The sequence below is a fragment of the Bombina bombina genome, chromosome 1 (genome assembly GCF_027579735.1).
Source record: "Bombina bombina isolate aBomBom1 chromosome 1, aBomBom1.pri, whole genome shotgun sequence".
Classification (NCBI taxonomy): Eukaryota; Metazoa; Chordata; class Amphibia; order Anura; family Bombinatoridae; genus Bombina; species Bombina bombina.
This window is the reverse complement of record NC_069499.1, coordinates 487,896,913-487,921,625: the sequence shown is the minus strand read 5'-3', so window position 1 is coordinate 487,921,625 and position 24,713 is coordinate 487,896,913. Positions and strand designations below refer to the sequence as shown.

The window sequence follows — 24,713 nt, the reverse complement described above, 5'->3', positions numbered from 1 at the left end:
TTTTTGTTTGGTAATCTCGCCTCTTGAGATTTCCAAACCCCTTTTGCTGTCAGAGATCCGAAAACAGCTCCCCAACCTGAAAGACTTGCATCTGTTGTAATCACAGTACAGGTTGGATGAATGAAAGAGGCCCCTAAAATTATACGATGGTGATCTAACCACCAAGTCAGAGAAAGTCGAACATTGGGATTTAAGGATATTAATTGTGATATCATTGTTTAATCCCTGCACCATTGGTTCAGCATACAAAGCTGGAGAGGTCTCATATGAAAACAAGCAAAGGGGATCGCGTCCGATGCTGCAGTCATGAGACCTAAAACTTCCATGCACATAGCTACTGAAGGGAATGACTTAGACTGAAGGTTCCGATAGGCTGCAACCAATTTCAAACATCTCTTCTATCTGGAAACCTAAAAAGGTTACCTTTTGTCTGAGGAATCAAAGAACTTTTTTGGTAAATTGATCCTCCAACCATGTCTTTGAAGAAACAACACTAGTTGATCCACATGAGATTCTGCAGAACGTAAAGACTGAGGGAATACCAAGATATCGTCCAAATAAGGAAACGCTAGAATACCCCGCTCTCTGATTAGAGAGTAGGGCACCGAGAACCTTTGAAAAGATTCTTGGAGTTGTTGCTAGGCCAAAAGGAAGAGCAACAAATTGGTAATGCTTGTCTAGAAAAGAGAATCTCAGGAACTGATAGTGATCTGGATGAATCGGAATATGAAGATATGCATTCTGTAAGTCTATTGTGGACATATAATGCCCTTGCTGAACAAAAGGCATAATAGTCCTTATAGTCACCATCTTGAAATTTGGTACTCTTACATATCGATTCAAAATCTTTAGATCCAAAACTGGTCTAAATGAAATTCCTTTCTTTGGGACAATGAATAGATTTAAATAAAACCCCAGACCCTGTTCCTGAAACGGAACTGGCATGATCACCCCTGATAACTCCAGGTCTAAAACACACTTCAGAAAAGCCTGAGCCTTTACTGGGTTCTCTGAAATGCGTGAGAGAAAAAAATCTTCACACAGGTGGTCTTACTCTGAATCCTATTCTGTACCCCTGAGAGACAATAATGATCCAATGATTTTGGACTGAACTGATCCAAACATCTTTGAAGAATTTTAATCTGCCCCCTACCAGCTGAGCTGGAATGAGGGCCACACCTTCATGTGGACTTGGGGGCTGGCTTTGAACTCTTAAAAGGCTTTGATTTATTCCAATTTGAGGAAGGCTTCCAATTGGAAACAGATTCATTTGGGGAAGGATTAGATTTATGTTCCTTATTATCTTGAAAGGAACGAAAACGGTTAGAAGCTTTAGATTTACCTTTAGGTTTTTTATCCTGAGGCAAAAAAACTCCCTCCCCCCCAGTGACAGTTGAAATTATTGAATCCAACTGAGAACCAAATAATTTATTACCTTGGAAAGAAAGAAAAAGCAATCTGGATTTAGAAGTCATATCAGCATTCCAAGATTTTAGCCGCAAAGCTCTTCTAGCTAAAAAAGCTAAAGACATATATCTAACATCAATTTTGAGGATATCAAAAACGGCATCACAAATGAAATTATTAGCATGTTGAATCAACTTAACAATGCTAGACAAAACATGATCTGATGCGCTAAAGTTTCCAACCAAAAAGTTGAAGCAGCTGCAACATCAGCCAAAGAAATTGCAGGCCTAAGAAGATGACCTGAATATAATAAGCCTTCCTTAGATAAGATTCAAGTTTCCTATCTAAAGGATCTTTATAAGAAGTACTATCTTCCGTAGGAATAGTAGTACGTTTAGCAAGAGTGGAGATAGCCCCATCAACTTTGGGGATCTTTTCCCAAAACTCCAATCTAACTGCTGGCAAATTATACAATTTTTTAAACCTTGAAGAAGGAATAAAAGTAGTACCAGGCCTATTCCATTCTTTAGAAATCATATCAGAAATAGCATCAGGAACTGGAAAACCCTCTGGAATAACCACAGGAGGTTTATAAATACAATTTAAATGTTTACTAGTTTTAATATCAAGAGGACTAGTTTCCTCCATATCTAATGTAATCAACACTTCTTTTAATAAAGAACGAATATACTCCATTTTAAATAAATAAGAGGATTTGTCAGTGTCAATATCTGAGGCAGGATCTTCTGAATCAGATAGATCCTCATCAGAGAAGGATAAATCAGTATGTTGCCGGTCATATGAAATTTCATCAACTCTATGAGAAGTTATAAAAGACCTTTTACGTTTATTAGAAGGCGGGATGGTAGACAAAGCCTTCTGAATAGAATCAGAAATAAATTCTTTTAAATTTACAGGTATATCTTGTACATTAGATGTTGAGGGGACAGCAACAGGTAATGAAATACTACTGATGGATACATTTTCTGCATGTAAAAGTTTATCATGACAACTATTACAAACCACAGCTAGAGGTATAATCTCCACAAGTTTACAACAAATGCACTTAGCTTTGGTAGAACTGTTATCAGGCAGCAGGGTTCCGTCAGTGAATTCTGAAACAGGATCAGATTGAGACATCTTGCAAATGTAAGAGAAAAAAAACATATAAAGCAAAATGATCAATTTCCTTATATGGCAGTTTCAGGAATGGGGAAAAATGCAAACAGCATAGCCCTTTGACATAGAAAAAAAGGCAAGAGGCAAATAAAAATGGGGTCTTAAATAATGAAAACATTTGGCGCCAAGTATGACGCACAAAAAACAGAAAAATATTTGTTGGCGCCAAAAACGTCACACTCGCGTCAGATGACGCAACCTTGTGAAGGACTCTGCGTCAACTAAGATGCCGGAAATGACGAATTTGCGTCAATGAACGTAACTTCGCGCCAAACAATCTCGCGCCAAGAATGACGCAATAAACTTTGGCATTTTGCGCCCTTGCGAGTCTAATTCTGCCTGCGAATTTAAAACACAGTCAATTTGAAAAGAGACTATACCCCAGGTAAGAAATAAATTTTCATAGAAAAGCATTTCCCAGATATGAAACTGACGGTCTGCAAAAGGAAATATACTGAAAACCTGAATCATGGCAAATATAAGTACAATACATATATTAAGAACTTTATATAAATACATAAAGTGCCAAACCATAGCTGAGAGTGTCTTAAGTAATGAAAACATACTTACCCAAAGACACCCATCCACATATAGCAGATAGCCAAACCAGTACTGAAACGGTTATCAGTAGAGATAATGGAATATGAGAGTAAATCGTCGATCTGAAAAGGGAGGTAGGAGATTAATCTCTACGACCGATAACAAAGAACCTATGAAATAGATCCCCCATGAGGAAAACCATTGCATTCAATAGGTGATACTCCCTTCACATCCCTCTGACATTCACTGTACTCAGAGGAATCGGGCTTAAAAAAATGCTAAGAAGCGCATATCAACGTAGAAATCTTAGCACACACTTACTTCACCACCTCCATAGGAGGCAAAGTTTGTAAAACTGAATTGTGGGTGTGGTGAGGGGTGTATTTATAGGCATTTTGAGGTTTGGGAAACTTTGCCCCTCCTGGTAGGATTGCATATCCCATACATCACTAGCTCATGGACTCTTGCTAATTGCATGAAAAAAGTTTTATCATTGCAAACCACAATTTAAAATACAATGCAATGTAAGTGCAATAAATTGTGATTAAATATGACATTTCTTCACTGATGGAAATGAAATGTATACAACATGACACTACAGGAAATAAAAAAAAGCTTCTTGCCTTCATGTCAGTCTCTCTTGGAATGTGATCCTTGAAGTCTTCTACTGAGCTCACAAGAAATGGAATGTGGTAAGATAAAACCTTTAAGTATAAACAGAAAAAAATTAGAATATATATATTTTGAACATATATTTCACTAGTTTGCTTGTTTTATAAATATTGCAGTATAAGTTACAAATACTATAGCTATTTAGCAGGCCCTATAAATAATATTTCATACATAAGTAACTTTTCACATAAACAAAAAGCAGGTAAACTTACGTCTCTCAGGGATTCCTGTGCAAGTGATCGGAATGATAGAATAACACCTATAATAGTCATCCTCTTCAAAACACTGTCAACAGCTGCATCAAATGATAAAACATTACAATGCATAAGTAAAAAGCAAAAGCATCCTTTAGTTCTAACAGGGCTAAGTAAAACTTCATGGTCAAAAACACCTTACATTTTACTCAATAGGCCCTTGTGAGTACAGCTACATTTGGCAACTGAGTAATGCTCAAAACCTAGATGTATATGTCAATACAACACTACAAAAAGTGTCATTATGGCTTATGGACCCCCAATGAATCTAGTTAAAGGAATAGTAGCCAATTCCAATTTCTTTTAATTTTTTAAACATATAGTACCTTTACTGCCCATTCTCCAGCTTTGCACAACCAACATTGTTATATTAATATACTTTATAACCTTTAAACCTCTGCATGTTTCTAAGGCCCTGTAGAACACCTCTCATCCTAGTGCATTTTTATAACTTTTCACAGGAAGACACAGTTAGTACATGTGTGCCATATTGATAACATTGTGCTCACTTTTGTGGAGTTATTCATGAGTCAGCACTAATGGGCTAAACCACAAGTCTGTAAATAGCACTGAGATAAGGGGGCAGTCTGCAGAGGCTTAGATACAAGGTGATCACATAGGTAAAAAGTATATTAATATAACCGTGTTGGTTATGCAAAACTGGAGAATGGGTAATAAAAGGATTATCTTTTTAAACAATAAATATTTTGGAGTAGACTGTCCCTTTAATACTGCATTTCTATATAAAAAAGTGCCTAACAATTTCAGCCAAAAATCTGCTAAGACTTAAGGTTTACAGGCCTACAGAGCAGTAATGATAAACAAGTAGTCACATAACTAGGAGAAGAGAGAGTGGGGCCAAAGGAAGAAAAAAAAAGATGAATAATGAATGAGAAAAAAAAAAAAAAACAGAATTTATGTTTACCTGATAAATTACTTTCTCCAACGGTGTGTCCGGTCCACGGCGTCATCCTTACTTGTGGGATATTCTCTTCCCCAACAGGAAATGGCAAAGAGCCCAGCAAAGCTGGTCACATGATCCCTCCTAGGCTCCGCCTACCCCAGTCATTCGACCGACGTTAAGGAGGAATATTTGCATAGGAGAAACCATATGATACCGTGGTGACTGTAGTTAAAGAAAATAAATTATCAGACCTGATTAAAAAACCAGGGCGGGCCGTGGACCGGACACACCGTTGGAGAAAGTAATTTATCAGGTAAACATAAATTCTGTTTTCTCCAACATAGGTGTGTCCGGTCCACGGCGTCATCCTTACTTGTGGGAACCAATACCAAAGCTTTAGGACACGGATGAAGGGAGGGAGCAAATCAGGTCACCTAAATGGAAGGCACCACGGCTTGCAAAACCTTTCTCCCAAAAAATAGCCTCAGAAGAAGCAAAAGTATCAAACTTGTAAAATTTGGTAAAAGTGTGCAGTGAAGACCAAGTCGCTGCCCTACATATCTGATCAACAGAAGCCTCGTTCTTGAAGGCCCATGTGGAAGCCACAGCCCTAGTGGAATGAGCTGTGATTCTTTCAGGAGGCTGCCGTCCGGCAGTCTCGTAAGCCAATCTGATGATGCTTTTAATCCAAAAAGAGAGAGAGGTAGAAGTTGCTTTTTGACCTCTCCTGTTACCAGAATAAACAACAAACAAGGAAGATGTTTGTCTAAAATCCTTTGTAGCATCTAAATAGAATTTTAGAGCGCGAACAACATCCAAATTGTGCAACAAACGTTCCTTCTTCGAAACTGGTTTCGGACACAAAGAAGGCACGACTATCTCCTGGTTAATGTTTTTGTTAGAAACAACTTTTGGAAGAAAACCAGGTTTAGTACGTAAAATCACCTTATCTGCATGGAACACCAGATAAGGAGGAGAACACTGCAGAGCAGATAATTCTGAAACTCTTCTAGCGGAAGAAATTGCAGCCAAAAACAAAACTTTCCAAGATAATAACTTAATATCAACGGAATGTAAGGGTTCAAACGGAACCCCCTGAAGAACTGAAAGAACTAAGTTGAGACTCCAAGGAGGAGTCAAAGGTTTGTAAACAGGCTTGATTCTAACCAGAGCCTGAACAAAGGCTTGAACATCTGGCACAGCTGCCAGCTCTTTGTGAAGTAACACAGACAAGGCAGAAATCTGTCCCTTCAAGGAACTTGCAGATAATCCTTTCTCCAATCCTTCCTGAAGAAAGGATAGAATCCTAGGAATCTTTACCTTGTCCCAAGGGAATCCTTTAGATTCACACCAACAGATATATTTTTTCCATATTTTGTGGTAAATTTTTCTAGTTACAGGCTTTCTGGCCTGAACAAGAGTATCAATAACAGAATCTGAGAACCCTCGCTTTGATAAGATCAAGCGTTCAATCTCCAAGCAGTCAGCTGGAGTAGGACCAGATTCGGATGTTCGAACGGACCTTGAACAAGAAGGTCTCGTCTCAAAGGTAGCTTCCATGGTGGAGCCGATGACATATTCACCAGATCTGCCTACCAAGTCCTGCGTGGTTACGCAGGAGCTATCAAGATCACCTACGCCCTCTCCTGATTGATCCTGGCTACCAGCCTGGGGATGAGAGGAAACGGCGGGAATACATAAGCTAGGTTGAAGGTCCAAGGTGCTACTAGTGCATCTACTAGAGTCGCCTTGGGATCCCTGGATCTGGACCCGTAGCAAGGAACCTTGAAGTTCTGACGAGAGGCCATCAGATCCATGTCTGGAATGCCCCACAGTTGAGTGATTTGGGCAAAGATTTCCGGATGGAGTTCCCACACCCCCGGATGCAATGTCTGACGAATCAGAAAATCCGCTTCCCAAGTTTCCACTCCTGGGATGTGGATTGCAGACAGGTGGCAGGAGCGAGTCTCCGCCCATTGAATGATTTTGGTCACTTCTTCCATCGCCAGGGAACTCCTTGTTCCCCCCTGATGGTTGATGTACGCAACAGTCGTCATGTTGTCTGATTGAAACCGTATGAACTTGGCCCTCGCTAGCTGAGGCCAAGCCTTGAGAGCATTGAATATCGCTCACAGTTCCAGAATATTTATCGGTAGAAGAGATTCTTCCCGAGACCAAAGACCCTGAGCTTTCAGGGATCCCCAGACCGCGCCCCAGCCCATCAGACTGGCGTCGGTCGTGACAATGACCCACTCTGGTCTGCGGGAGGTCACCCCTTGCGACAGGTTGTCCAGGGACAGCCACCAACGGAGTGAGTCTCTGGTCCTCTGATTTACTTGTATCTTCGGAGACAAGTCTGTATAGTCCCCATTCCACTGACTGAGCATACACAATTGAAATGGTCTTAGATGAATGCGCGCAAAAGGAACTATGTCCATTGCCGCTACCATCAAACCTATCACTTCCATGCACTGCGCTATGGAAGGAAGAGGAACGGAAGGAAGTATCCGACAAGAGTTTAGAAGTTTTGTTTTTCTGGTCACTGTCAGAAAAATCCTCATTTCTAAGGAGTCTATTATTGTTCCCAAGAAGGGAACTCTTGTCGACGGAGATAGAGAACTCTTTTCCACGTTCACTTACCATCCGTGAGATCCGAGAAAGGCCAGGACTATGTCCGTGTGAGCCTTTGCTTGAGGAAGGGACGACGCTTGAATCAGAATGTCGTCCAAGTAAGGTACTACAGCAATGCCCCTTGGTCTTAGCACCGCCAGAAGGGACCCTAGTACCTTTGTGAAAATCCTTGGAACAGTGGCTAATCCGAAAGGAAGCGCCACGAACTGGTAATGCTTGTCCAGGAATGCGAACCTTAGGAACCGATGATGTTCCTTGTGGACAGGAATATGTAGATACGCATCCTTTAAATCCACCGTGGTCAAGAATTGACCTTCCTGGATGGAAGGATTGTTCGAATGGTTTCCATTTTGGACGATGGAACCTTGAGAAACTTGTTTAGGATCTTGAGATCTAAGATTGGTCTGAACGTTCCCTCTTTTTTGGGAACTACGAACAGATTGGAGTAGAACCCCATCCCTCGTTCTTTTAATGGAACAGGATGAATCACTTCCAGAAGATAACCTTGGAAGACTATTTCTAGCGCCCAAGGATGGTCTCCAGGCTGGATTGGCTTGAGAAGTATTACCCTCCTGCTTAGAGGACGTAGCACCTGGGGCTGGTCCGTTTCTGCGAAAGGGACGAAAATTAGGTTTATTTTTGGCCTTGAAAGACCTATTCTGAGGAAGGGCGTGGCCCTTGCCCCCAGTGATATCAGAGATAAACTCTTTCAAGTCAGGGCCAAACAGTGTTTTCCCCTTGAAAGGAATGTCAAACAATTTGTTCTTGGAAGACGCATCCGCTGACCAAGATTTTAACCAAAGCGCTCTGCGCGCCACAATAGCAAACCCAGAATTTTTCGCCGCTAACCTAGCCAATTGCAAGGAGGCGTCTAGGGTGAAAGAATTAGCCAATTTAAGAGCACGAATTCTGTCCATAATCTCCTCATAAGAAGAAGAATTACTAATAATCGCCTTTTCTAGCTCATCGCACCAGAAACACGCGGCTGTAGTGACAGGGACAATGCATGCAATTGGTTGTAGAAGGTAACCTTGCTGAACAAACATCTTTTTTAGCAAACCTTCTAATTTTTTATCCATAGGATCTTGGAAAGCACAACTATCTTCTATGGGTATAGTGGTGCGCTTGTTTAGAGTAGAAACCGCCCCCTCGACCTTGGGGACTGTGTGCCATAAGTCCTTTCTGGGGTCGACTATAGGAAACAATTTTTTAAATATGGGGGGAGGTACGAAAGGTACACCGGGCCTGTCCCATTCTTTATTAACAATGTACGCCACCCGCTTGAGTATAGGAAAAGCTTCGGGGGGCCCCGGGGCCTCTAGGAACTTGTCCATTTTACATAGTGTTTCTGGAATGACCAGATAATCACAATCATCCAAATTGGATAACACCTCCTTAAGCAGAGCGCGGAGATGTTCCAACTTAAATTTAAAAGTAATCACATCAAGTTCAGCTTGTTGAGAAATTTTTCCTGAATCTGAAATTTCTCCCTCAGACAAAACCTCCCTGGCCCCCTCAGACTGGTGTAGGGGCCCTTCAGAAACAATATCATCAGCGTCCTCATGCTCTTCAGTATTTTCTAAAACAGAGCAGTCGCGCTTTCGCTGATAAGTGGGCATATTGGCTAAAATGTTTTGATAGAATTATCCATTACAGCCGTTAATTGTTGCATAGTAAGGAGTATTGGCGCGCTAGATGTACTAGGGGCCTCCTGTATGGGCAAAACTGGTGTAGACGAAGGAGGGGATGATGCAGTACCATGCTTACTCCCCTCACTTGAGGAATCATCTTGGGCATCATTTTTACTAAATTATTTATGACATAAATCACATCTATTTAAATGAGAAGGAACCTTGGCTTCCCCACAGTCAGAACACAATCTATCTGGTAGTTCAGACATGTTAAACAGGCATAAACTTGATAACAAAGCACAAAAAACGTTTTAAAATAAAACCGTTACTGTCACTTTAAATTTTAAACTGAACACACTTTATTACTGCAATTGCGAAAAAGTATGAAGGAATTGTTCAAAATTCACCAAAATTTCACCACAGTGTCTTAAAGCCTTAAAAGTATTGCACACCAAATTTGGAAGCTTTAACCCTTAAAATAACGGAACCGGACCCGTTTTTATATTTAACCCCTTTACAGTCCCTGGAATCTGCTTTGCTGAGACCCAACCAAGCCCAAAGGGGAATACGATACCAAATAATGCCTTCAGAAAGACTTTTCTATGTATCAGAGCTCCACACACATGCAGCTGCATGTCATGCTGTTCTCAAAAACAAGTGCGCCATACCGGCGCGAAAATGAGGCTCTGACTATGATTAGGGAAAGCCCCAATAGAATAAAGTGTCTAAAACAGTGCCTGCCGATATTATTTTACAAAAAATACCCAGATTAAATGATTCCTCAAGGCTAAATATGTGTAAATATGATCGATTTAGCCCAGAAAATGTCTACAGTCTTAATAAGCCCTTGTGAATAAAATGGCTTACCGGATCCCATAGGGAAAATGACAGCTTCCAGCATTACATCGTCTTGTTAGAATGTGTCATACCTCAAGCAGCAAAAGACTGCTCACTGTTCCCCCAACTGAAGTTAATTCCTCTCAACAGTCCTGTGTGGAACAGCCATGGATTTTAGTAACGGTTGCTAAAATCATTTTCCTCATACAAACAGAAATCTTCATCTCTTTTCTGTTTCAGAGTAAATAGTACATACCAGCACTATTTTAAAATAACAAACTCTTGATTGAATAATAAAAACTACAGTTAAACACTAAAAAACTCTAAGCCATCTCCGTGGAGATGTTGCCTGTACAACGGCAAAGAGAATGACTGGGGTAGGCGGAGCCTAGGAGGGATCATGTGACCAGCTTTGCTGGGCTCTTTGCCATTTCCTGTTGGGGAAGAGAATATCCCACAAGTAAGGATGACGCCGTGGACCGGACACACCTATGTTGGAGAAATATATATATACAAAAAAAAAAAAGGAACAATTATTAGAAGGAAGAACTATAACAAAGTGTTATGACACAGCAAAGAAACGGTCTGAGGGGGACTCATAGACAAAATGTTTTCTTAATGCTGAGATTATCAGCTGAATAAGTAATGCTGATCAATAAGAATACCCTGTATTAAAAAAATAATAAACCTCGTCTTCTAAACTTTGATATTTAGTGTGCTGATATTATATAAACTTATTTGTGATCCCACTATGGATGGGTGTGTGTGTGTATATATATATATATATATATATATATATATATCGTTTTTATTTGCCATATTGGATTAAACTTTATTACACTATGAGAAGAGTTTTTGTACGCTTGTCTTTTTAGATATTATATATATATATATATATTTAATCCAAGAAAAGGCAGGCACTCTCCGTTTTCAATATGTAAGTCTGAGGACGGGGGTGAAACCCCGAAACGTCACTTAGTAAAAAATTTTGCAGATTGAAAACGGAGAGTGCCTGGCTTTTCTTGGATTGTTTGTACCTACTTGCTGTGCACCCCGGACACTATTTGAGAGCGCTTTACCGTATGACACTATATATATATATATATATATATATATATATATATATATACAGTGAGGCCCCGGTTTACGCACGACTCGGTATACGAAATTTCGGTTTACGAAATCGAAATTTGAAGAAAAATTGACTCTGTTTACGAATTTTTTTCGCAATACGAAACAAAATGCCGGTTTGCCCCCCTCGGTTTACGAATATTTTTCGCAATACGAAACCAGTGGCCCCTGTGCCCCCTGCATACTCAAGTATGATTGAATTAATGAAGTTTGGGTACCAGTGTGGAGGTGTTGGAGAGGTTTTGGAGCCATTTTGCAGCAAGTTGTTGAGCCTTTTGGAGTCATATGCAGCAAGTTGTTAAGCCTTTTGGAGCCATTTGCAGCAAGTTGTGGAGCCTTTTGGAGACATTGGAGCCATTTGCAGCAAGTTGTTAAGCCTTTTGGAGCCTTTTGGAGCATTTTTTGGACACTTTATTTGAATTTTTTCGGACCTCCGGAACGCATTAATTGATTTTCAATGCATTCCTATGGGAAAACGTGTTTCGGTTTACGAATTTTTCGCAATACGAAACGACCCGGAGAACGAATTAAATTCGTAAACCGAGGCCTCACTGTATATATATTTATGCAAACATACATACACACACACATACAATATTACATTATTGGTTTTTGCTTAGTAATAAATGTTTAAAGCAGAAAAGTGTAGTGGTTTATTTTCTTGGCAACAGGTTTTAAATAGATATTGTGTTTTCTAATTAGCAGTAATTACCTAATACCACTTTCATATTTATAAGATAAAGAGGAGATGTATAAACGTCCTCATGCCCAGTAGAGCTTTGTCACAAAGGATGACTATTCACCCAATATATCTGTGTGTGTGTGGTGTAATGGATTTTCAGTGCATCACATTTTCTATATTTATTTCTGTTAGGACTCACCTCATATAAGGTTTGCCATGAACACTGGCAGGAGAGTTATAAACTTTGACTTCTGCTCTTTACAAATTGGTGCATGCAGTAAAAAATAAATGAATATATAAATTACTCACATGATAGTCGTTTAAAAAGGGCTGCCATCTGCTCCGGTTTATCAAAGCTGGTCCTCATCTGTGTTAAAATTTCAACATTCTCCACAACAAGTTTCTTAGAAAAGAAAAGAACTCATATTACCTAATTCCACATTTAATTATATTCTGTCAGCAGTAATATTATTTGTTTGTATACAGTTAAAGGGACATGAAACCCACATTTTTTTCTTTCATGGTTCAGATACAGCATGGAATTTTAATTAATCTTTCATTGTACTACTATTATCTAATTTGCTTCGTTCTCTTGGTATCTTTTTTTTTTTTTTTTTAAATACCTAGGTAGGCTCAGGAGTAGCAATGCACTACTGGGAGCTAGTTGCTGATTGGTGGCTGCATATATATATATATATATATATATATATATATATATATATCTGTTATTAGCTCACCTGATGTGTTCAGCTAGCTCCCAGTAGTGCCATGTAGATCCTTCAACAAAGGATACCAAGATAATGATGCATATATGATAAAAGAAGTATTTTGGAAAGTAGTTAAAATTATAAGCTCTATCTGAATAATAAAAGATATCCCCGTAAAGGGGAGAAACATTTACAGTACAATGTCCTTTAAAACTTGACTGAGTATTTAATGTTAAATGCTTATTTTAAAGGGAAATTAAACACTAAATAAATGCTAGATAGAATTATGCATTCAAAGAAAAGATGAGAATAACATGTAGATGTATTTTTTAAAAAGTTTCATTAGCTGTTTAAATATTAACAAAATTAGTGTCTATAAAACAATGGGAGCTGCCATGTTTTAACTTAGGTTACCTCCTCTACTGTGGCCAATTTGGAACAGTTATGAATAGGTCACTAGAGTGTGCTCACAATTTCAGGAAAAAGGGACAAAATAAATAATGAAAGTATATTGCAGAGATTTTTTGATGCACCATTCAAAAGCCTTTTTTCTCTTTACTGACAGAGTGAGAGGTATAGCCAATGAGAAGCTGTGATGCCTGTGCTTTGGCAGCAGTGCAGATGCGCCTCCTCTAAGCAGCAGCACAAAATACTCCTGAGCAGTTTCTCAACAGGGATATCACTTGCCAAGCTAATGCAAAGAGTGAACCAGGGGTGTGATTCTGATTCACCTATTACATTGGCCTTTTTTCCTTCTCCTGCAATAGTGCAGGTGGTACATTTCTTATTGGCTCTAACACCCACTTCAGCCGTTAAAGGGGGAAAGCTTGGTAAATGCAGAAAGTCATTTCCATGTATCACACTTATTATTTTTTTCTATGTACCATTTAGGGTTGGTTAAAATGCAGAACCTTAGTGCTTTTTACACATATTTGGAAGTTCCACACAATTCTGAAAGATTAATGAAAAAGCCTGGATATTGCAATAATTTCGGATTTGTAGCTGCGAATGTTAGTGGTGCAAATTACCTTAAGTTCTGCCACTTGGGAGGAGATATGCCACATGAGACTTTCACTAAGAAATTTCATTCCATATGGTCCCAGAAGCTCTGAAAGTGCTCTCATTTCTGCAAGATAAAAGAAAGAAAACAAAAAACAATCAATCATCCTCTGAATATGTGGAAACAAATCAGAAGTTGACAAATACAGGACAAATATACCCATAAAACCAAATCATTAAATCAATGAGTATTCATTGTACAAGCGAAAGACTAAATACACGTATATTACACACTATTCACACATCACGTTTAGCGCTTACCAGATATGTCAGAATATTCCTCAGCATTAAATGTAAGTTCATTTTCAGTAGGAAGGTTTACAAATGCCTTCATGGCTGGGAAATACGCTATATGTCCATTACTAACTTGCCTCAATAATGTTTCCAAATACCTGCAAGAAACACGCACACATTTAATGAGTTTTCAGAGAACAATTACCATACCTATCAGATTTAATTTTAATGCCGACATAGAATGTCTTTTCACTAGTTGCCAATTTAAGTTTTTTGTGTGTGTGTGTGTGTGTGTGTGTATGTATATGTGTGTGTGTATGTATATGTGTGTGTGTGTGTGTGTGAGACTGGATCAGTTTGCTTAAAATACAATTTTGATTATTTTTTCAATATATCTATTTTTAAAAATCATCACTTGAGAATTAATGAGCCCATTGCTATAGTTAATGCACACCGCCAAAAGCCACGGGCATGCACATACACCACTTATATATGCTCAAGGTGCATATTTAATCAGGTAAAAGCACTTGCACATGGCTTACTGTATAGGTGATAGGCTAAGAACAGTGATACATTTTTTGCAAGGTTAATCACCATGTTTACTAATCGGCTGATTTCACATGGTCTCCAGTTCAGATATCCTGAAAATCTTGCCTGTTTGTGAAGCCTAATGACTGGAGTTGAAAAACCCTGGTCTAAACAACACGAACCAATTGATTTCACAGACATTTAATATCAGGTCTCCTTTGTCTCAAGAGTGAGTGATAAAGGGCTTGGAACAGAGTTTTTGTTTGTTTGTTTTAAAGTCTTAGTCATATAAAAACAGAATTTATGCTTACCTGATAAATTACTTTCTCTTACGGTGTATCCAGTCCACGGATTCATCCTTACTTGTGGGATATTCTCAATCCCTACAGGAAGTGGCAAAGAGAGCACACAGCAGAGTTGTCCATATAGCTCCCCTCAGGCTCCGCCCCCCCAGCCCTTCGACCTACGGTTAGGAGAAAAAGGAGAAACCATAGGGTGCAGTGGTGACTGTAGTTTTACAAAATTAAATTTGAACCTGACTTAATTGCCAGGGCGGGCCGTGGACTGGATACACCGTAAGAGAAAGTAATTTATCAGGTAAGCATAAATTCAGTTTTCTCTTACATGGTGTATCCAGTCCACGGATTCATCCTTACTTGTGGGATACCAATACCAAAGCTTTAGGACACGGATGAAGGGAGGGAACAAGTCAGGTAATCCTAAACGGAAGGCACCACTGCTTGCAAAACCTTTCTCCCAAAAATAGCCTCCGAAGAAGCAAAAGTATCGAATTTGTAAAATTTGGCAAATGTATGCAGTGAAGACCAAGTCGCTGCCTTACAAATCTGTTCAACAGAAGCCTCATTCTTGAAAGCCCATGTGGAAGCCACAGCTCTAGTGGAATGAGCTGTAATTTGTTCAGGAGGCTGCTGTCCAGCAGTCTCATAAGCCAATCGGATGATGCTTTTCAGCCAGAAGGAAAGAGAGGTAGCGGTCGCTTTCTGACCTCTCCTCTTACCAGAATAGACAACAAACAAAGATGATGTTTGTCTGAAATCTTTAGTTGCCTTTAAATGGAATTTTAAAGCACGATCCACATCAAGATTGTGTAACAGTCGTTCCTTCTTAGAAACTGGATTAGGGCACAGAGAAGGAACAATAATTTCCTGGTTAATATTCTTAATAGAAACCACTTTTGGAAGGAAACCAGGTTTGGTACGCAAAACAACCTTATCTGCATGGAACACCAGATAGGGTGAATTACACTGCAAAGCAGACAATTCAGAAACTCTTTGAGCAGAAGAAATAGCTACCAAAAACAAAACTTTCCAAGATAATAACTTAATATCTATGGAATGCAAAGGTTCAAACGGAACCCCTTGAAGAACTGAAAGAACTAAATTTAGACTCCATGGAGGAGCCACAGGCTTGTAGACATGCTTGATTCTAACTAGGGCCTGTGCAAACGCCTGAACGTCTGGTACAGCTGCCAGAAGCTTGTGTAACAGGATAGACAGAGCAGATATCTGTCCCTTTAAGGAACTAGCTGACAAACCTTTCTCCAATCCTTCTTGGAGAAAAGACAATATCCTTGGAATCCTAACCTTACTCCACGAGTAACCCTTGGATTCGCACCAACAAGATATTTCCGCCATATCTTATGGTAAATTTTCCTGGTGACAGGCTTTCTGACCTGGATCAGAGTATCTATAACTGATTCAGAGAACCCACGCTTAGCTAGAATTAAGCGTTCAATCTCCAAGCAGTCAGTTGCAGAGAAACTAGATTTGGATGCTTGAATGGACCTTGAATTAGAAGATCCTACCTCGAAGGCAGTTTCCATGGTGGAGCCGATGACATGTCCACTAGGTCTGCATACCAAGTCCTGCGTGGCCACGCAGGCGCTATCAGAATTACCGAAGCCTTCTCCTGTTTGATTCTGGCTACTAGCCGAGGGAGAAGAGGAAACGGTGGAAAAACATAAGCTAGACTGAATGACCAAGGCGCTACTAAAGCATCTATCAATGCCGCCTTGGGATCCCTGGATCTGGATCCGTAAAGGGGAAGTTTGGTGTTCTGACGGGACGCCATCAGATCCAATTCTGGAATGCCCCATAGCTGGGTCAGCTGAGCAAAAACCTCCGGGTGGAGTTCCCACTCCCCCGGATGGAAAGTCTGACGACTCAGAAAATCCGCCTCCCAGTTGTCTACTCCTGGGATGTGAATTGCAGATAGATGGCAGGAGTGATCCTCCGCCCATTTGATGATCTTGGTTACTTCCTTCATCACTAGGGAACTCTTTGTTCCTCCCTGATGATTGATGTACGCTACAGTCGTGATGTTGTCCGACTGAAATCTGATGAATTTGGCCTCCGCTAGTTGAGGCCATGCCTGGAGCGTATTGAATATCGCTCTCAGTTCCAAAATGTTTATCGGGAGAAGAGATTCTTCCCGAGACCATAGACCCTGAGCTTTCAGGGAGTACCAGACTGCACCCCAGCCTAACAGCCTGGCATCGGTCGTGACAATGATCCACTCCGGTCTGCGGAAACTCCTTACCTGAGACAGGTGATCCTGAGACAACCACCAGACAAGAGAGTCTCTGGTTTTCTGGTCCATTTGTATTTGAGGGGACAAATCTGCATAATCCCCATTCCACTGTTTGAGCATGCACAGTTGCAGTGGTCTTAGATTAATTCAGGCAAAAGGGATTACCTCCATGCAATGAGCCACAGAAGGCCGAGGAATGGAATGAAGAACTCGGCAAGTATTCAAAAGTTTTGACTTCCTGACCTCTGTCAGAAAGATTTTAATTTCTACCGAGTCTATTAGTGTTCCCAGGAAGGGAACCCTTGTGAGCGGGGACAGAGAACTTTTTTCGACGTTCAACTTCCACCCGTGAGACCTTAGAAAGGCCAGAACAATGTCCGTATGAGCCTTGGCTCTGTGGAAAGACGACGCCTGAATTAAGATGTCGTCTAGGTAAGGAGCTACTGCGATGCCCCGCGGTCTTAGAACCGCTAGAAGGGACCCTAGCACCTTTGTGAAAATTCTGGGAGCGGTGGCCAACCCGAAAGGAAGGGCCACGAACTGGTAATGCGTGTCCAGAAAGGCGAACCTTAGGAACTGATGATGATCTTTGTGGATAGGAATAACATAATTTATGTAAGAACTTACCTGATAAATTCATTTCTTTCATATTAGCAAGAGTCCATGAGCTAGTGACGTATGGGATATACATTCCTACCAGGAGGGGCAAAGTTTCCCAAACCTCAAAATGCCTATAAATACACCCCTCACCACACCCACAAATCAGTTTAACGCATAGCCAAGAAGTGGGGTGATAAGAAAAAACTGCGAAAGCATAAAAAAATAAGGAATTGGAATAATTGTGCTTTATACAAAAAAATCATAACCACCACAAAAAAGGGTGGGCCTCATGGACTCTTGCTAATATGAAAGAAATGAATTTATCAGGTAAGTTCTTACATAAATTATGTTTTCTTTCATGTAATTAGCAAGAGTCCATGAGCTAGTGACGTATGGGATAATGAATACCCAAGATGTGGATCTTGCACGCAAGAGTCACTAGAGAGGGAGGGATACAATAAAGACAGCCAATTCCGCTGAAAATAATCCACACCCAAAACAAAGTTTAAATCTTATAATGAAAAAAACTGAAATTATAAGCAGAAGAATCAAACTGAAACAGCTGCCTGAAGTACTTTTCTACCAAAAACTGCTTCAGAAGAAGAAAACACATCAAAATGGTAGAATTTAGTAAAAGTATGCAAAGAAGACCAAGTTGCTGCTTTGCAAATCTGATCAACCGAAGCTTCATTCCTAAACGCCCAGGAAGTGGAAACTGACCTAGTAGAATGAGCTGTAATCCTTTGAGGCGGAGTTTTACCCGACTCGACATAAGCATGATGAATCAAAGACTTTAACCAAGACGCCAAAGAAATGGCAGAGACCTTCTGACCTTTCCTAGAACCGGAAAAGATAACAAATAGACTAGAAGTCTTTCAGAAATTTTTAGTAGCTTCAACATAATATTTCAAAGCTCTAACTACATCCAAAGAATGCAACGATCTTTCCTTAGAATTCTTAGGATTAGGACACAATGAAGGAACCACAATTTCTCTACTAATGTTGTTAGAATTCACAACCTTAGGTAAAAATTTAAAAGAAGTTCGCAACACCGCCTTATCCTGATGAAAAATCAGAAAAGGAGACTCACAAGAAAGAGCAGATTATTCAGAAACTCTTCTAGCAGAAGAGATGGCCAAAAGAAACAAAACTTTCCAAGAAAGTAATTTAATGTCCAGCGAATGCATAGGTTCAAACGGAGGAGCTTGAAGAGCCCCCAGAACCAAATTCAAACTCCAAGGAGGAGAAATTGACTTAATGACAGGTTTTATACGAACCAAAGCTTGTACAAAACAATGAATATCAGGAAGACTAGCAATCTTTCTGTGGAAAAGAACAGAAAGAGCAGAGATTTGTCCTTTCAAGGAACTTGCAGACAAACCTTTATCCAAACCATCCTGAAGAAACTGTAAAATTCTAGGAATTCTAAAAGAATGCCAAGAAAAATGATGAGAAAAACACCAAGAAATGTAAATCTTCCAGACTCGATAATATCTTCCTAGATACAGGTTTACGAGCCTGTAACATAGTATTAATCACAGAGTCAGAGAAACCTCTATGACTGAGAATCAAGCGTTCGATCTCCATACCTTCAAATTTAAGGATTTGAGATCCTGATGGAAAAAAGGACCTTGCGATAGAAGGTCTGGTCTTAACGGAAGAGTCCACGGTTGGCAAGTGGCCATCCGGACAAGATCCGCATACCAAAACCTGTGAGGCCATGCTGGAGCCACCAGCAGAACAAACGAGCACTCCTTTAGAATCTTGGAAATCACTCTTGGAAGAAGAACTAGAGGTGGAAAGATATAGGCAGGATGATACTTCCAAGGAAGTGACAATGCATCCACTGCCTCCGCCTGAGGATCCCTGGATCTGGACAGATACCTGGGAAGTTTCTTGTTTAGATGAGAAGCCATCAGATCTATTTCTGGAAGTCCCCACAGTTGAACAATCTGAAGAAATACCTCTGGGTGAAGAGACCATTCGCCCGGATGTAACGTTTGGCGACTGAGATAATCCGCTTCCCAATTGTCTATACCTGGGATATGAACCAGTAGAAATTAGACAGGAGCTGGATTCCGCCCATACCAGTATTCGAGATACTTCTTTCATAGCCAGAGGACTGTGAGTCCCTCCTTGATGATTGACATATGCCACGGTTGTGACATTGTCCGTCTGAAAACAAATGAACGACTCTCTCTTTAGAAGAGGCCATGACTGAAGAGCTCTGAAAATTGCACGGAGTTCCAAAATGTTGATTGGTAATCTCACCTCCTGAGATTCCCAAACCCCTTGTGCTGTCAGAGACCCCCAAACAGCTCCCCAACCTGTAAGACTTGCATCTGTTAAAATCACAGTCCAGGTCGGAAGAACAAAAGAAGCCCCCTGAACTAAGCGATGGTGGTCTGTCCACCACGTCAGAGAGTGTCGTACAATCGGTTTTAAAGATATTAATTGAGATATCTTTGTATAATCCCTGCACCACTGGTTCAGCATACAGAGCTGAAGAGGTCGCATGTGAAAACGAGCAAAGGGGATCGCGTCCGATGCAGCAGTCATAAGACCTAGAATTTCCATGCATAAGGCTACCGAAGGGAATGATTGAGACTGAAGGTTTTGACAAGCTGAAACCAATTTTAGACGTCTCTTGTCTGTCAGAGTCATGGACACTGAATCTATCTGGAAACCTAAAAAGGTTACCCTTGTCTGAGGAATCAATGAACTTTTTGGTAAATTGATCCTCCAACCATGTTCTCGAAGAAACAATATTCGTATGAGATTCTGCTAAATGTGAAGACTGAGCAAGTACCAAGATATCGTCCAAATAAGGAAATACCACAATACCCTGTTCTCTGATTACAGACAGAAGGGCACCGAGAACTTTTGTAAAAATCCTTGGAGCTGTTGCTAGGACAAACGGCAGAGCCACAAACTGGTAATGCTTGTCTAGGAAAGAGAATCTCAGAAACTGATAGTGATCTGGATGAATCGGAATATGCAGATATGCATCCTGTAAATCTATTGTGGACATATAATGCCCTTGCTGAACAAAAGGCAGAATAGTCCTTATAGTTACCATTTTGAATGTTGGTATCCTTACATAATGATTCAATATTTTTAAATCCAGAACTGGTCTGAAGGAATTCTCCTTCTTTGGTACAATGAAGAGATTTGAGTAAAACCCCAGCCCCTGTTCCAGAACTGGAACTGGCATAATTACTCCAGCCAACTCTAGATCTGAAACACATTTCAGAAATGCTTGAGCCTTCACTGGGACAAGGGAAAGAAAAAATCTTCTTGCAGGAGGCCTTATCTTGAAGCCTATTCTGTACCCTTGTGAAACAATGTTCTGAATCCAAAGATTGTGAATCGAATTGATCCAAATTTCTTTGAAAAATCGTAATCTGCCCCCTACCAGCTGGGCTGCAATGAGGGCCGCACCTTCATGTTGACTTGGGAGCTGGCTTTGGCTTTCTAAAAGGCTTGGATTTATTCCAGACTGGAGATGGTTTCCAAACTGATACCGCTCCTGTAGGGGAAGGATCAGGCTTTTGTTCCTTATTGTGACGAAAGGAACGAAAACGATTAGTAGACCTAAATTTACCTTAGATTTTTTATCCTGTGGTAAAAAAGTTCCTTTCCCCCCAGTAACAGTTGAAATAATAGAATCCAACTGTGAACCAAATAATTTATTACCCTGGAAAGAAAGGGAAAGCAAAGTTGACTTGGAAGACATATCAGCATTCCAAGTTTTAAGCCATAAAGCTCTTCTAGCTAAAATAGCTAGAGACATATACCTGACATCAACCCTAATGATATCAAAGATGGCATCACAAATAAAATTATTAGCATGTTGAAGAAGATTAACAATGCTATGAGAATTATGATCTGTTACTTGTTGCGCTAAAGCTTCCAACCAAAAAGTTGAAGCTGCAGCAACATCCGCTAAAGATATAGCAGGTCTAAGAAGATTACCTGAACATAAGTAAGCTTTTCTTAGAAAGGATTCAATTTTCCTATCTAAAAGATCCTTAAAGGAAGTACTATCTGCCGTAGGAATAGTAGTACGTTTAGCAAGAGTAGAGATAGCCCCATCAACTTTAGGGATTTTGTCCCAAAACTCTAATCTGTCAGATGGCACAGGATATAATTGCTTAAAACGTTTAGAAGGAGTAAATGAATTACCCAAATTATTCCATTCCCTGGAAATTACTTCAGAAATAGCATCAGGGACAGGAAAAACTTCTGGAATAACTACAGGAGATTTAAAAACCTTATTTAAACGTTTAGATTTAGTATCAAGAGGACCAGATTCCTCTATTTCTAATGCAATTAAGACTTCTTTAAGTAAAGAACAAATAAATATGAAGATTTATCAGCATCATCCTCTGAAACTGAATCCTCTGAACCAGAGGAATCATTATCAGAATCAGAATGATGATGTTCATTTAAAAATTCATCTGAAAAATGAGAAGTTTTAAAAGACCTTTTACGTTTACTAGAAGGAGGAATAACAGACATAGCCTTCTTAATGGATTTAGAAACAAAATCTCTTATGTTAACAGGAACACTCTGAGTATTAGATGTTGATGGAACAGCAACAGGTAATGTAACATTACTAAAGGAAATATTATCTGCATTAACAAGTTTGTCATGACATTCATTACAAACAGCTGGAGGAACAGATACCACAAGTTTACAGCAAATACACTTAACTTTGGTAGATCCAGCATTAGGCAGCAATTTTCCAGAAGTATCTTCTGATTCAGGGTCAATCTGAGACATCTTGCAATATGTAATAGAAAAAACAACATATAAAGCAAAATTGATCAAATTCCTTAAATGACAGTTTCAGGAATGGGAAAAAATGCCAGTGAACAAGCTTCTAGCAACCAGAAGCAAATAAACAATGAGACTTAAATAATGTGGAGACAATAATGACGCCCATATTTTTTAGCGCCAAAAGACGGCCACATTATTTGGCGCCTAAATGCTTTTAGCGCCAAAAATGACGCCACATCTGGTAACGCCGACACTTTTGGCGCAAAAACGTCAAAAATTACGCAACTTCCGGTGACAAGTATGACGCCGGAAATAACAAAGAAATTTTTTTGCGCCAAAAAAGTCTGCGCCAAGAATGACGCAATAAAATGAAGCATTTTCAGCCCCCGCGAGCCTAACAGCCCACAGGGGAAAAAGTCACATTTTAAGGTAAGAAAAAATTTGATTATTCAAATGCATTATCCCAAATAATGAAACTGACTGTCTGAAATAAGGAATATTGAACATCCTGAATCAAGGCAAATAAATGTTTAAACACAAATATTTAGAACTTTATATAAAAAGTGCCCAACCATAGCTTAGAGTGTCACAAAAATAAGACTTACTTACCCCAGGACACTCAACTACACGTAGTAGAAAGCCAAACCAGTACTGAAACGAGAATCAGTAGAGGTAATGGTATATATAAGAGTATATCGTCGATCTGAAAAGGGAGGTAAGAGATGAATCTCTATGACCGATAACAGAGAGCCTATGAAATAGACCCCGTAGAAGGAGATCATTGAATTCAAATAGGCAATACTCTCTTCACATCCCTCTGACATTCACTGCACGCTGAGAGGAAAACCGGGCTCCAACCTGCTGCGGAGCGCATATCAACGTAGAATCTAGCACAAACTTACTTCACCACCTCCACGGAAGGCAAAGTTTGTAAAACTGATTTGTGGGTGTGGTGAGGGGTGTATTTATAGGCATTTTGAGGTTTGGGAAACTTTGCCCCTCCTGGTAGGAATGTATATCCCATACGTCACTAGCTCATGGACTCTTGCTAATTACATGAAAGAAATGTAGGTACGCATCCTTTAGATCCATGGTAGTCATATATTGACCTTCCTGGATCATCAGCAAGATTGTCCGAATGGTTTCCATTTTGAAAGATGGAACTCTGAGGAATTTGTTTAGAATTTTTAGATCCAGGATTGGCCTGAAAGTTCCCTCGTTTTTGGGAACTACAAACAGGTTTGAGTAAAATCCCAGTCCTTGTTCTGCAATTGGAACTGGGTGAATCACTCCCATCTTTAGAAGATCTTCTACACAGCGTAAGAACGCCTGTTTCTTTGTCTGGTCTGAAGACAAACGAGAAATGTGGAACTTTCCCCTTGGTGGAGAGTCCTTGAATTCTAGAAGATACCCCTGAGCCACAATTTCTAATGCCCAGGGATCTGGAACATCTCTTGCCCAAGCCTGAGCAAAGAGAGAAAGTCTGCCCCCTATTAGATCCGGTCCCGGATCGGGGGCTACCCTTATTCCAGCCCTGCAAGGGTTTCAAGGTTGCTTTGGGCTGTGAAGCGTTACCCTCTTGCTTTGCGGCAGCAGAGGTTGAAGCAGGTCCGCTCCTGAAGTTGCGAAAGGAGCGAAAATTAGCCTTGTTTTTGGCCTTAAACGGTCTATCCTGCGGGAGGGCATGGCCCTTCCCCCCAGTGATATCCGCGATAATTTCTTTCAACTCGGGACCAAAAAGGGTCTTTCCCTTGAAAGGAATATTTAGTCATTTTGTTTTGGACGACACGTCAGCCGACCATGATTTGAGCCAAAGCGCTCTCCGCGCCATAATGGCAAAACCAGAATCTTTTGCCGCTAACTTAGCTAATTGGAAAGCGGCATCTGTGATAAAAGAATTCGCCAGCTTTAGAGCCTGAATTCTATCCATGACTTCGTCATATGAAGTCTCCCTCTGGAGCGACTCCTCCAGCGCCTCAACCCAAAAAGCCGCTGCAGTAGTTACAGGAATAATGCAGGCAATTGGCTGAAGAAGGAAACCTTGCTGAACAAACATTTTCTTCAGCAAACCTTCCAATTTTTTATCCATAGCATCTTTAAAAGCACAATTTGTCTTCTATTGGTATAGTTGTACGCTTAGCAAGTGTTGAAACTGCTCCCTCTACCTTAGGGACCGTCTGCCACGCGTCCCGCCTGGGGTCATTTATGGGGAACATTTTCTTAAAGATAGGAGGGGGAACAAAAGGTACACCTGGTCTCTCCCACTCCGTAGTCACAATATCCGCCACCCTCTTCGGGATCGGAAACGCATCAGTGTATACAGGGACCTCTAAAAACCTGTCCATTTTACACAATTTTTCTGGGACCACCATGGGGTCACAATCA

At 40.2% G+C, this 24,713-nt stretch overlaps 1 protein-coding gene across 1 annotated transcript in view; it reads right to left on the bottom strand.

Moving 5' to 3' along the window:
- The window catches only part of NCKAP1 (NCK associated protein 1), a 472,154-nt gene that overhangs the window by 61,914 nt on the left and 385,527 nt on the right, over positions 1 to 24,713 (bottom strand). Inside the window, exons 22-26 of the mRNA XM_053698543.1 lie at positions 13,896 to 14,026; positions 13,604 to 13,701; positions 12,178 to 12,271; positions 4,011 to 4,093; positions 3,750 to 3,830 (exon numbers count right to left, since the gene is read on the bottom strand). Of these exons, the coding sequence (XP_053554518.1) occupies positions 3,750 to 3,830; positions 4,011 to 4,093; positions 12,178 to 12,271; positions 13,604 to 13,701; positions 13,896 to 14,026 (487 nt within the window). The remainder of the gene's footprint in view (positions 1 to 3,749; positions 3,831 to 4,010; positions 4,094 to 12,177; positions 12,272 to 13,603; positions 13,702 to 13,895; positions 14,027 to 24,713) is intronic.